The sequence below is a fragment of the Bos mutus genome, chromosome 1 (genome assembly GCF_027580195.1).
Source record: "Bos mutus isolate GX-2022 chromosome 1, NWIPB_WYAK_1.1, whole genome shotgun sequence".
Lineage (NCBI taxonomy): Eukaryota > Metazoa > Chordata > Mammalia > Artiodactyla > Bovidae > Bos > Bos mutus.
The window spans coordinates 49,403,673-49,418,391 of NC_091617.1; the positions used below are offsets into that span (position 1 = coordinate 49,403,673).

Consider the following 14,719-nt stretch of genomic DNA (forward strand, 5'->3'; position numbering starts at 1 on the left):
TGAAAAGTTAGCACTCTCTGTAAGGATTTAATAAGGGAAAAAAGTAGCACTGGGTGCAATTCTTGTTTCAATTCCTCCCAAATAAATTATATCTCTCTGGGGTTAACAGAACATTTCTAAAGTTCTTGACAAAATAACACAGGAGTATAATCAGAAATGCCTTTGTTCTTTCAAGGTCGAAGCTTCAGCACTACGGGCAATTAGAGACCTGGTCTGACTTTCAAAGAGCAAGCAACATTAAACATAGTTTTCAGTGTGTGAACAACACAAACCAAAACTTATGTTACCTTGCTCATAAGATACAACAACCAGCATTTAATTATTCAGAATTCAGGAATTCTGATTTCCAGGTTGCTCAGTCACATTATGGGAACTGAACAACTGCTCTTCACTAATCCAATAATGTGAAATTAAAGCAATTTAAAAGGAAAAAAAGAATAACCTTGAAGAGACAGATTAAATATATTTTAAGACCCTTAAGTAATGATTAGCTCTCTCCCAAACTATGTATTAGTTCCTATATAAATGGTACAGGCTAATCTGTGGCAAAAAAGGATGTGATGTAACTAGTTCTAGGTAACCCAATGAGTAACCTACCAATTTCCTTCCCCCTGCCTCAATATTCTAGAATGATGCTGAAGCTTTAGAAGTGAAACAGCCACATTCATCCTTGTCAACATAAGAAAAGGAACATGTTTAAAGAATCCATTTGAAATATATCAATGTTTGCAATTCAAAGCTACACAGTATAAATTTTATATCATTCAAGTTATCACTAAAAAAAAACGCCCTGTGCTAGTTTTTGATTTCTCATTACATTCAATACACTAGAGATGAACTATGATAAAAATATCAATAAATCTTTAATTTTATCATAGGTTATGACTATGGATGAAAGAACATGGTAGAGTTTTTTAGATTTTGCTACGACAAGAAATTTCTAAGTCGATATTAATTTTTGTACAGATCAGTGAAAAACTTTAAACATTAAAAATCCCTTTAACCAACAAATACGCCAAGGGAACATTTCATGCAAAGACTGGCACAATAAAGGACAGAAACAGTAAGGACCTAACAGAAACAGAAGATATTAAGAAGAGGTGGTAAGAATACAAAAAAGATCTTCACGACCCAGATAACCAAGATGGTGTGGTCACTCACCTAGAGCCAGACATTCTGGAGTGTGAAGTCAAGTGGGCCTTAGGAAGTAACACTACGAACAAAGTAGTGGAGGTGATGGAATTCCAGCTGAGCTGTTTCAAATCCTAAAAGATGATGCTGTGAAAGTGTTGCACTCAATATGGCAGCAAATTTGGAAAACGTGGCAGTGGCCTCAAGACTGGAAAAGGTCAGTTTTCATTCCAACCCCAAAGAAAGGCAATGCCAAAGAATGTTCAAACTACCACAAACTTGCATTCATTTCTCATGTTAGCAAGGTAATGCTCAAAATCTTTTCAAGTTAGGCTTCAACAGTACACAAACTGAGAACTTCCAGATGTACAAGCCAGATTTAGAAAAAGGCAGAGGAACAGATCAAATTGCCAACATCCACTGGACCATGGAAAAGCAAAAGAATTCCAGAAAAACATCTACTTCTGCTTCATTGACTACACTAAAGCCTTTGACTCTGTGGACCATAACAAACTGTGGAAAATTCTTGAAGAGATGGGAATATCAGACCACCTGAGAAATCTGTATGCAGGTCAAGAAGCAACACTTAGAACCAAACATGAACAACACACTGGTTCAAAATTGGGAAAGGAGTACGTCAAGGCTGTATATTGTCACCCTGCTTATTTAACTGATATGCAGGGTACATCGTGCAAAATGCTGTGCTGGTTGACTCACAAGCTGGAATCAAGATTGCCGGGAGAAATATCAATAACCTCAGATATGCAGATGACACCACCCTTATGGCAAAAAGTGAAGAGGAACTAAAGAAGCTCTTGATGAAAGTGAAAGAGGAAAGTGAAAAAGTTGGCTTAAAACTCAACATTCAAAAAATGAAGATCATGGCATATGGTCTCATCACTTCATGGCAAATAGATGGGGAAACAATGCAAACAGTGACAGACTATATTTCCTTGGGCTCCAAAATCACTGCAGATGGTGACTGCAGCCATGAAATTAAAAGACACTTGCTCCTTGGAAGAAAAGTTATGATCAACCTAGACAGCATATTAAAAAGCAGAGACATTACTTTGACAACAAAGGTCCATCTAGTCAAAGCCATGGTTTTTCCAGTGGTCATGTATAGATGTGAGAGTTGGAGTATAAAGCAAGCTGAGCACTGAAGAATTGATGCTTTTGGACTCTGGTGCTGGGGAAGACTCTTGAGAGTCCCTTGGACAGCAAGGATATCTAACCAGTCAATCCTAAAGGAAATCAACCCTGAATATTCCTTGGAAGGACCGATGCTAAAGCTGAAACTCCAATACTTTGGCCACCTGATACAAAGAGCCCACTCACTGGAAAAGACCCTGATGCTAGATAAGACTGAGGACAGGAGGAAAAGAGGATGACAGGGGATGAGATGGTTAGATAACATCGTTGACTCAATGGAAATGAATTTGAACAAACTCTGAGAGATAATGAAGGAGAGGGAAGCCTGGTATATTGCAGTCCATGGAGTTGCAGAGTCAGACACAACTGAGGAACTGAATAACAACAAAAATATTCTGATCCTATCATTCCTGTGCCAAAAAAGCTTTAAAAGCACTGTTTTGTCTACCAAATTAAAAATAACATAGTATAGAATATAAGATACTTCATAATTGCTTTCATTTTTTACTGCCATAGTTTGACCTCCTGTACTCTCTCTCTGTATGCACTACAGTCTGTCCAACATTCACTTCCTGCACTGTGCTTATATTCCCACTCACATGCTACTCCTTCCTGTCCTGTCTACACAAACATTACCTACTGATCTTTAATGCCAGTAACCAGTGACTGTCTTTCATGAAGCTTTCTTTAGTCCTTCTTCTACTCTGCATCTCAATTAGAATGTTTTCCCTCCTTGGAGATCCCACATTGTATTTTCTAGATGCTTCTGCTATGCCTCATCTGTTAGGTAACTGTATATCTGTCTCATCCTCACTAGACTCTGCTTGATTTGTTTTGTATTCTCCTCCGTGTCTTGAATATCCTACTCATTTAACTCAAAGAGGTTGAAGGAATAAGAATACTTATTAAGGGGAATTTATACTTGTGGAAGAAGTATAACCTGAGTTATCACAAAATTTATTATCAGATGTGAGAGCTGGACTGTGAAGAAAGCTGAGCACCGAAGAATTGATGCTTTTGAACTTTGGTGTTGGAGAAGACTCTTGAGAGTCCCTTGGACTGCAAGGAGATCCAACCAGTACATTCTGAAGGAGATCAGCCCTGGGATTTCTTTGGAAGGAATGCTGCTAAAGCTAAAACTCCAGTACTTTGGCCACGTCATGCGAAGAGTTGACTCATTGGAAAAGACTCTGATGCTGGGAGGGACTGTGGGCAGGAGAAGGGGATGACAGAAGATAAGATGGCTGGATGGCATCACTGACTTGATGGACATGAGTCTGAGTGAACTCCGGGAGTTGGTGATGGACAGGGAGGCCTGGCGTGCTGTGATTCATGGGGTTGCAAAGAGTTGGACATGACTGAGCGACTGAACTGAACTGAACTAGGTTACCCTAGATTAATATTTTTCTACATGCCGCAAAATTAATATTTTATTAATATTTTAATAAATATTAAAATTAATATTTTCCTACATGCCTTTCATCATAACTTTGAAGTTCGAAATGTTTTCTTATGGCTCAGATATCGCCTAAAATTAACATGAAAGCATTTGGGGCCGTCGAGATGTAGGGAAAACACTATTTGACACTGCTAGCACAATTAAGAAAAAGCCTTTTTAACATACAAAATCTGAAACACAACCTCCTTTTCCCCATCCCACACATGTAAACCCACACCTGCACAAAACGGAAAACATGCTATAATTTATCCTCCACCAACATTAGATTAAAACTACAACACTGTACACAGAGGACATATTTTCTGAAAGATGACACTTGAGATTCACAGATAAGTTTAAGGTCATTCTTATAAACATGTGCCTCTCTACCAAAATAGCAAAAGCCACAATATCAAAAAGAGGAATCATTCCATGTATTTATCTAGCAGTATCTTCAACAGATTCTTGTGCACAGGGTCATTTTAGAATGATGTCACTTGAAGTAACATGACAAGTCAGAGATAGTGTTTAATCACATAAGAAACAGTAGCATTCTTAATCTTTTAAGAGGAACAAATAAAGACAGTTGGACACGGTGTCAGTATCTATACATAAGCAGATAAATTTCAAGTTCCCAATATCTTAAAACATTTAGTGCAAAATATTTTTACCTCAGATAATTAAAACAAACAAACCAGCAATAATAAACAAATATCTAGCCAACATAATATGAATTAAGGAACAGGTTTATAATGGGGCTGGAATTTGAGGGAATAGAAACAGTCCTATAGGAAAGAAATCTCATACCAATAAAATAAAGCAACCTGATAACTCTTAGCTTGCAAGTCTCATGTTAAAAGGAAAGTAGTACCTTTGCTAACTTGATTATGCTAGGTGGGATGGGGGAAGGGAATGGGGAGTAAATGAAAGTCACAGAAAATTCTTACACTCCATTTTAACTATGAATTAGAGGGCTTTTTTTCCCTTAGAGCTCTCTACAGTTAGCAAAAAGAGCAATTAGCATTTAATTTATTCTTGCTGCCGTCACCATTTATCTAGTGAAGATGCAAATAAAAAGTGCAAATAGTTCTAATGGATGACAGGGGCTGGCACACCGACAGAGGACACACGGCAAAGGGGAGCGAGTCCTCACTGCATTTACAGAATATTCCGTTTTATGAATTCCCTTTATGGTGTTCCGTATGTACACTTAACTTTAAATTTTTAGTACGCATCTAAGTTTTCTTACCTTTAAAAAGGTAGGATGATATTTGAGACATTTCCTTTAATAAAACAAGTCTAAATGATAGTTGTTACTATTTGACACAAAAACATTATTTTCTTACGTTTGGAGACACTGATGGGTTATTTGAAGATAATACATCAGCCTCCAAGTATCTAAGTCCCTATACCCTTTATTCCCAGGATAATATGTTTTTAAAAAGTTTTTAAAAACTGCTTACAATTTTTGCAGGGTGAGGATACATTGTAAAACTTAGCATTTCATAAATATATCAGATCAGATCAGTTGCTCAGTCGTGTCCGACTCTTTGCGACCCCATGAATCGCAGCACACCAGGCCTCCCTGTCCATCACCAACTCCTGGAGTTCACTGAGACTCAACGTCCATTGAGTCAGTGATGCCATTCAGCCATCTCATCCTCTGTCGTCCCCTTCTCCTCTTGCCCCCAATCCCTCCAGCATCAGAGTCTTTTCCAATGAGTCAACTCTTCGCATGAGGTGGCCAAAGTATTGGAGTTTCAGCTTTAGCATCATTCCTTCCAAAGAAATCCCAGGGCTGATCTCCTTCAGAATGGACTGGTTGGATCTCCTTGCAGTCCAATGGACTCTCAAGAGTCTTCTCCAACACCACAGTTCAAAAGCATCAATTCTTCAGCGCTCAGCCTTCTTCACAATCCAACTCTCACATCCATACATGACCACAGGAAAAACCATAGCCTTGACTAGACGAACCTTTGTTGGCAAAGTAATGTCTCTGCTTTTGAATATGCTGTCTAGGTTGGTCATAACTTTCCTTCCAAGGAGTAAGCGTCTTTTAATTTCATGGCTGCAGTCACCATCTGCAGTGATTTTGGAGCCCAGAAAAATAAAGTCTGACACTGTTTGCACTGTTTCCCCATCTATTGTCTTCTTAAATCAAAATCATTCTCCAGTCCTTCTTCCCTTCTCCTTTGTCTCCCTCTTACTGTGACTACCTATGTATAATGACTGCTTGTCTAAAAGAGTAAAAATTCCTATTTTAAACACACCCACAAAAACTAACATTCAACTTTTGGCTGAAAGCCAGTGCTGGAACAATACATTAAAAAAAAAAAAACCTCTCATACTGTTAGTGTACCATGATCGTCCTCATCCTCCAAGCCCTTTCCTGCCTGACTCGTGCCCACTGCCAACTCCAGCATGCAGACTCTTTCACCTCCATCATCAGTTTCAGCACTGTAATAACTCAGCAACCAGTTATAGAGTGCCTTTGGAATATTCATTAGGAACTATGCTGAATAAAAGGAGAGAGGAAGGGGAGAAAGAGATAATGATTTGGTTTTAAATTATAAACAAAAATAAGGAGAATTATTGTAAATGAAAATGAACTCCCTACCTAGTTTGTTTTTATTCCAAAACCAAGGGATATGGAGATTTAGATATCTGGAGGGAATAGATAACTCTTCCCCTAGAAATGAGGTACTATTATTGGTTCATTTCATAAAGTAAGGGAAGTGGAATCTGGGGCAAGGATGTAGTAAGTTGCTTGTACACAACGAAGCCAGTAAGTTCTAGAGCAGGAAGTAAAATTCAGGCCTGATTCCAGAGCATGGTTGATCTGTGTTGATGAGATTTTTTGTTAAAATGCAGCTATCAGATTTGCCTTATCATTTTTACTTCTGCCTAAAGCAGTTGGACGGATACTCTTCTACAAAAACACTTTGTTAAATTTGAAAGGAGAGAGAACACTGGGAAACTGGTTATCCTGATCACTTGGAAAGTCTTGCATGTAGAAAGTATTTACAAATATATATTAAGTAATTAAATCAGTCTGGATTGAGGAACTACAAAGACGTAAGATGAGAAACAAACTCCAATCCAAGGTCATGCAGAAACGAACTACAGGATTCTAGATGGACTCATTCTTCCATCTGCTGAAGTCAGACTGTTACATCTCCCAACAGTGAAATGAGAAGAATTAGGCTTTTTCTACTTTATGTCAGTTGTTACATGCTCTGTGGTCTACCAAAGTGGAACTATGTTTCCTTAAAAAGATAATAAAAAAGGAGACTAAGGGCAGACATGCTCTGTTTTATGGCATTTAATACATTATATATAAATCCTTCTTTATAATCTGCCTTAAAAGTCAGACAGCTAGACTGAAATGAGAAATCTTAGACGTCTAATTTGGGTTACAATAGTCTAGTTGTAACGTGTAATTAACTTTGAGACTATAAGCACTGCAATGGAAATACACACAGCATATGAGATTAGACCCTAAAGAATTTTAATTAGGATTATTTAGATAGAACTAAATAGATCCAGCTTTCAATAAGAGGGAAAGTTTGCAATTTAATCAATGTCCTCTGGGATATTAACATGTATCAAAGACCAGGACATGAAAGTTCACAGAAAAAACATGCGAAGGAATCTTTATAGCTGAAATCACTATTATACCTAAAGTTATTATACCTATAGTTCATTACACCTATAGTTAATATAATAAAATAAAATTCCCTACCTATAACCTAAGCAATTATAACTCTAATTTAAAAAACCACCACTATTCATAGAGAAATTAATAGCCTATGTTCTAGGGCTTAGAAGGGCAAGATTATATTAGTGTTAAGATTATATAACATATTATCTAAGAAAAACCCTGAAACAAGAGGTCTTCAATGAACTGGATAGTATAATTATTATATTTTAAGTATTTCTCAAGTTCATTCAGGAAATAAGTTGTAATATGTTGCTAAGATATAACTATTCATGTCAGAGCTTGTCTGAACATTCTCCTGAAGTCAAGTGTGACCATGTATGAATGAAAAGTAATAGACACTAAAGGAGGAAAAAAAAAAAAAATCACTGGAAAAAAAGACAAGTCATTCTTACCAAGATTCTAGGTTGTAGAAACATACTTTTGAGGATAAAGTCTCCATTTTTAGAGAATACTATAAAAATGCTTTTACAAGTACTATCTCTTCCATTTACATCACCTTTACATGACCTTGGAGAAAACATTTAAAGATCTTCATATTTATAATAGATGAAAGACTGAAGGTACCCACAGGAGGCACGAACAAAAACTTTCTGCAAACTGCCACCACTCTTCCCCTTTGTTTTGAGTGCCAGAGTAGATAGTTTGACTCCTGCTATCCTGGCCACTGTAATAATATTTAATTATTAGGAAACTAATAATATTATACAAAGTATTCCTTCACACATGTGCATGCACACACATATGTGCACATACACAGAAGAATTTAGTACAAGCCATTTTTCACACTTGTTTCTTGATTAACTCACCCACTACAAACTATTATCTGGAAGGAACAGTCTACTCCCCTAAAATAACAATGTAAGATCAAAAGAGATAGGAACACTTTAACATTACAGTCTTCAAAAGAGGCAAAGCCTTCTGCAGCTGCAGGAAGATGGTGACAATCTAATCCCAGAGTCAAAAATATCATGGAAGCAAATACCAGGAAACATGACAGGACAGCTCTGTCAAGGGCCCACTGAGGGGTCTAAACTCAATGATTTCTGCTGTTGCCTCTTGGTTTCCTGTGTGCTTAAATTCTTTCCTGTACATGTAACTGACGGTGGTAATATATAGCATGTTAAAACTCATTATATGTTTAAGGTCTCTTCAGTATTACAGAGAAAGAGCTTGCTCTGTAACAATGAACTAAAAAACTTGGTGTTTTGATGTATGTGAGAAGTTTAATTTACCTGTCTAAGGTATACATACTCTCCCAGGCAACAATAATTCCAATGACTGACTGATGATATGCTATAATACAACTTTTTCTCAAATTAGATAGAACTAGAAGAGTTGAGATTTCCTGGTGGCTCAGACAGTAAAGAGTCTGCCTGCAATGCAGAAGACCTGGGTTCAATCCCTAGGTTGGGAAGATTCCTTAGAGAAGGGGATGGCAACCCACATCAGTACCCTTGCCTGGAGAATTCCATGGACAGAGAAACCCGGTAGGCTGCAGTCTATGGTGTCGCAGAGTTGGACACAACTGAGTGACTAGCACACTTTCCCACACTTTTCCCTTTTTTTCAGACAAGTTAAAAAAAAAAAGTGCTGATTCTCCCATGATAATTTATTAATGGGAAAATATTCTGCAGATGAAATAAGAGAAGGTATACTAAACCTCTGGCAAATTGTCTAGTATCTTCCTATGAAACTTAAATCATTACTTAGACACTTCTTCCTGACTTCTTTTAGGTTCAAGTTTTAATAAGCTACTTATTACTTATAACTTGCAGATAAATAAAGACTTGCATGGAAATGTCACACTAGACACAAAAAAACACCGTCCAACCTTTTATACTACCTCCTATCAGAAGATTATAAGTAGGTTGTTTAGCTTCTGCTTTATGTATTTCTTACCTTGGCTCCTTCTAAGGGCAAGTCATTGCGTCTGTGTTTCCGGAGAAGCACTGGGTCAGAGCCCATCCGACTATGCCTTCCATTTGCATTGGAACTTGCCGTGATTCCAGGCTTCGGAGAGCCATCCCCAAGGAGACGACATCCCACTGACTGATTAGTCCCCAGCACATCCCGCGGGCACCAGGCTTCAAGAGGCATGGGCTGATCTCTGGAAGGCACACTTTCCACGTGATGGAAGTGACGACTCAGTCTGTTGTCAGGGGGGACTGGGGGAGGTCTCTCGGGTGGAGGGGGAGGAGGGTCTCTTAAGGGCGGTGGTGGGGCTGGGAGTGGTTTATCTTGTTTTCTCACCATGCAAGGAGAAGACTGAAGAAACACAAGAGGAAAAAAGAAAAGATGTTCCATGCACTGAAATATCTTCCAGACTAATATATTATTGCTTTTGTTTTCTAAGCCACAATAGAGCTTTATTAGATTCCTGTGCCTTCTTTTAATGAGTTTCTTTTATCACCAATTAATGAAAGTTTAAAAAATTATGAAAAACTCAAATATATCTCATTAAGATTTCTTTGTAAAAAATGAATATGTAAACTCAAAATTTAGGATAATAAGGACTACAGGGAAAAAAGCAGAATATCAAAATTATATGATGATTCTGACCAGTTGACATTAAAATAATGTCATTAAGTATTTTATTTTCACGTTTCTATGATTTAAGAGAGACAGCAGAAACCATCAAGAAGTTGTTGTTCTACTTTTTACAAGAGCACCTTGATTTGCAACATCTCTGAAAGGCAGAAAATGCTGGTTTTGTTATTTTTGTTTTCACCTCTGTATTACAAAGCAACTGACAAGGGCAAGATGTGCTCTGGTTCTTTATCAGTCATTAGGTGGCGCTAGTGGTAAAGAATCCACCTGCCGACACAGGACACGCGGGTTCGATCCCTGGCTGGGAAAGATCTCCTGGAGAAGGAAATGGTAACCTACTCCAGTATTCCTGCCTGGAAACTTCCACAGACAGAGGATCCTGGGTAGGCTATAGTTCGTGAGGCTGCAAAGAGTCGGACGTGACTGAGCATACATACACACCCCAGAAAAATGAAAAATCACAAATAATAGAGCAGCATTACTTATAGACCTTATTTGAATTGTATTGATCCTTGGGAAAAAAATCAGTTTGATTCTTATATGGAAATATAAAGGTATAAGCTGCTAAACTGATCTATGTGACTTTCACAGGCTTTATTTTCATTTACACAGTTCATCTGACAAATGATTTGTGCTTTCATTGTTAGAAAATATTGCAGAAAAAAGGAATGTGTTGTGTTTACATAATTCCGACTAAGAAACATCCTAAAAAGTCTTAATATGATCTTAAAACCATGTTAATTGTAATGTAGAAAAATCCAGTACTACTAAAACACTGTGTTTCCAACTAGTTTTACACTGTAGAGCATATCACCAAATGGGATTAATGTTTAAAATCTTATATTTAATAAAGCAAAATATTCCCTTATCAAATTTGGAAAAAAAAAATCTGCACAGAACTAAAATAAACTGTGGGCTTAAATGTACAGATAGAATTATGTCTTTAATATTAAAGAGTAATATAATTACTTTGCAAATACTGTAATTCTTTGTAATTAATCCCTTCATATAGAAAAGGTACATACAATTCCCTCTTCTGAGTCACCCTGAAACATGGGTGATAATTTATCACATCTTAAGCCTTTATGCAAATACACTTCCGTAACATTTTTCTTGTCAAGACACTATGAAAATGAATACAAAATATCATTTAATAAGAACATGCAATTTATTTTAATACCTATAATGACCTTTTAAATCCATTTTACAGAATAACTATACTTACTCTACTGTTTATTTTAGCAAATCAGAGGGCTGTTACAGACATGTGCTTTCTCTGAATAATTATGCAACTCTTACAGTAATAAAGACAAGGAATATGACAGTGGATTTGCTACACACAAAATGAGAGACCCATCAAAGTAGCTCATAAACGAGAGCATAAGAAATATGATTAATGGAGATTTAAAAACCTGAGCAATCAATAATCATCACATAAAACTATTATCTGTGTTTCTAGTAATATTGATTTACCTTTGGTGAACCAGTTGGGCTGCCACAGGGAGACCGAACTATGCCTTTCTGAATTAGGTCCAGGCGGGGAGGCACTGGTGGGAGGCTTAGATGTGGGATCTGGAGCGGGTCTGGGTGTGGCTTTCTTCTCTGTGCCAGGGGAGAGGATCCAGGTGACGTGACTGGGGAATTCTGCCTGTCAGTGCACTAGAATATAAAAAGAGAACGATGCTGCTTATGTGATGGGTGAAGTGTGTACCCTTCAGCTCTTAACACACTTGGTTTTGAGAATGTATCTGCCATTGAACATCTGTTAAAATAAACTCACTTAGTTTACTCTGATTAATAGATGGAAAGAGCATACACTGTTCCCTCAAGGGCAGTATTATGTAAAGAATAAACAGATTAGTTTCTCCTACATATTGCACAAAGGGCCTAGGAAAAAAGCAGCAGAAGTGCAGTTTAAAGACAATCAAATGCAGCAGGCCTTCTAGAAACCTGTCTCCAGAAACACACAATGCAGTGATGCACATTGCTCTTGGTTATCTATGTTATAGAATTTTCTTAGGTGTTTGGTTTAGAGTACAAATCTTTCTGTTCCATATAAAACATGTATACTATCTAACGTATAATCTACTTTAATGAATAAAATCAGTTTTAAGTTGTATATTTAAAATAAACAGCTTTAAGACCAAATATTTCCCCCTAAGTCTTCACATGGAAATTAAATCCTCAAGTTAAATGTTCTTCTTGAAAAACAATTAAACCTAGGAAACTCTGTACTTCTAAAACACTGATAGATTTCTATACTATTACAGGGCTTCCATGTTATTTGGTAGATAAGAGAGCAGCAAAAAGCCATCAATAAGTACTCTGATTTGTATGTATGTATGTAATCCTTCTGATTTGTATGTTATGTATGTACGTATACTTTTCTGGTGGCTCAGACAGTAAAGCGTCTGCCTACAATGCAGGAGACCTGGTTCAATCCCTGGGTTGGGAAGATCTCCTGGAGAAGTAAATGGCAACCCACTCCAGTATTCTTGCCTGGAAAATTCCATGGACGGAGGAGCCTGGTAGGCTACAGTCCATGGGGTCACAAAGAGTTGGATACGACTGAGCGACTTCACTTTCATGTAACCCTTTCTATTTCAAAACAGTGTGTGTACATGTGTGCGTCAGACATACCCTGATTTCCATATTTGATATAAAAGTTATCCTAATTAATTAAACAATATTCTATTCTGAAATACCAAGCAGTTTTCTTTTCAAGGCTAAGTTGCTACCTATTTATTTGGAGATCTAGCTTACGCTTGATACTTAACATTAATCTAATATGATTTGATATTCATCTGTTTCCTAGTGTGAGTATTTATGAAGAATTTGAAGCTTGTGTTTAAGCCATTTCCCTCCTAACATTACTCACCTTTACAAGAGTAGTCAATGTCAACTGTCAATTTAATTTCAACTCTAGCAACAGCGAGAAATTTCCTTAACTGAGATGAGATAATAAATTTGTGTTCACATCCACACTAAGTTACATCATGGAAGGTTTTCTTTTTTAATTTACTAAAATTGAGGTTTGTCTGATTTTTTTTTCTCATGACTAGACTAGCCTTATGGGTTTCTGGGAGGAAGGCCATGTTGATCAACTAACACTTTAATCACATCACATCAAGGTTGACCTTGACTACCTGGTTAAGGCATTGACTGTCAGGGTTTCTACACTATAAAATTACTTTTTCTACCCTTTCCTTTACTCTACTCTTTGCAACAAAGTTACTATGTGAAGCCCACATCAAAGGAGTTGAGACTTGCTTTTTAAAAAAAGCACGTCTAAGCAGAAGCTTCCAGGCCATACTTCAGGTATACCTGAATATCGGCATGACATCACTAAACTATCAATTCTCTGCCTCTCTACTCTCTGCCAAATAACTGAAAAATAGGTCAATAAATGTTGATGTACTTTCACATGTAAATTTTAAGAACATTTTCTTTTTATTCATTTCATGGTTCTTTTTTTATATCTCTTACCTTGTGATAAGGCAAAACATTCAACTGTTACTTAATTGAAGGAGAAAAAATAGTCATAACCTGATTTTAATGCAGCTAGTCACTCTTATTAGTAAAACAACAGTTTTACCCCAAAAGCCATGGGGACTCAGATGGTCATGAATTTGAACCTGACGGAGTAAAACCAACAAAAATGATCACACAACAGAAAAAAATCCTGATGTCAAACTACCAGCATCACAGTACGTAGCAACTCAGATCAGGAGAGGTCACCAGATAACTAATTCTACCCAATTCCCATTAAGGATAAATTACATTATTTGAGAACTAGCAAAACTGATCTGGTTATTATTCTTTACAAAAAAAGATTCAAGAAACAAAGCTATCTTATGTAAGTTTTACATATACACAGACACACACACAGAATACAGAGCATGTCATTGTTTTGGTTACTTAGAGAAATTTTTCAGTGCTAGATCCATTCACAGGAGAAGGGGCTGACAGAATATGAGATGGTTGAATGGCATCATCAATTCATCAATGGAGTCTGAGCAAACTCCAGGAGATAGTGAAGGACTGGGAAGCCTGGGATGCTGCAGTCCATGGGGTCACAAAGAGTCGGACATGACTTAGCAAGTGACAACAAGTTGCATTCACTGCAAAGACTATCTCTGTTCCACCATGCATTTTTCTTCCACAACTATCTGCGTGCTTCCGTAATTACCTGGAAAAGGAAGGAGAATTCTGACAGAGTCAGCGGCCCACTGTCACCATCAGAACTTGACTTCTGCTTTAATTACTAATTTAACATTTAAGCAATACCAAATACCCAAGAAACAGAAATTCAAAAAAGCAAAACGGCTGTCTGAGAGGCCTTACAAATAGCTGTGAAAAGAAGAGAAGCGAAAAGCAAAGGAGAAAAGGAAAGATATACCCATTCAATGCAGAGTTCCAAAGAACAGCAAGGAGAGATAAGAAAGCATTGCTCAGTGATCAATGCAAAGAAATAGAGGAAAACAATAGAATGGGAAAGACTAGACATCTCTTCAAGAAAATCAGAGATACCAAGGGAACATTTCATGCAAAGATGGGCTCAATAAAGGACAGAAATAGTATGGCCCTAACAGAAGCGGAAGATATTAAGAAGAGGTGGCAAGAATACACAGAAGAACTGTACAAAAAAGATCTTCACGACCCAGATAATCACGATGGTGTGGTCACTCACACTCACCTAGAGCCAGACATCCTGGAATGTGAAGTCAAGT

At 37.3% G+C, this 14,719-nt stretch overlaps 1 protein-coding gene across 7 annotated transcripts in view; it reads right to left on the minus strand.

Moving 5' to 3' along the window:
* Positions 1-14,719, minus strand: part of CBLB (Cbl proto-oncogene B) — a 227,703-nt gene that overhangs the window by 47,072 nt on the left and 165,912 nt on the right. For all 7 annotated transcript variants that reach the window (XM_070368790.1, XM_005892379.3, XM_070368785.1 and 4 more), the window contains 2 exons: positions 11,463-11,648; positions 9,342-9,707 (listed from right to left, as the gene is read on the minus strand). In XM_070368790.1, the coding sequence (XP_070224891.1) occupies positions 9,342-9,707; positions 11,463-11,648 (552 nt within the window). The remainder of the gene's footprint in view (positions 1-9,341; positions 9,708-11,462; positions 11,649-14,719) is intronic.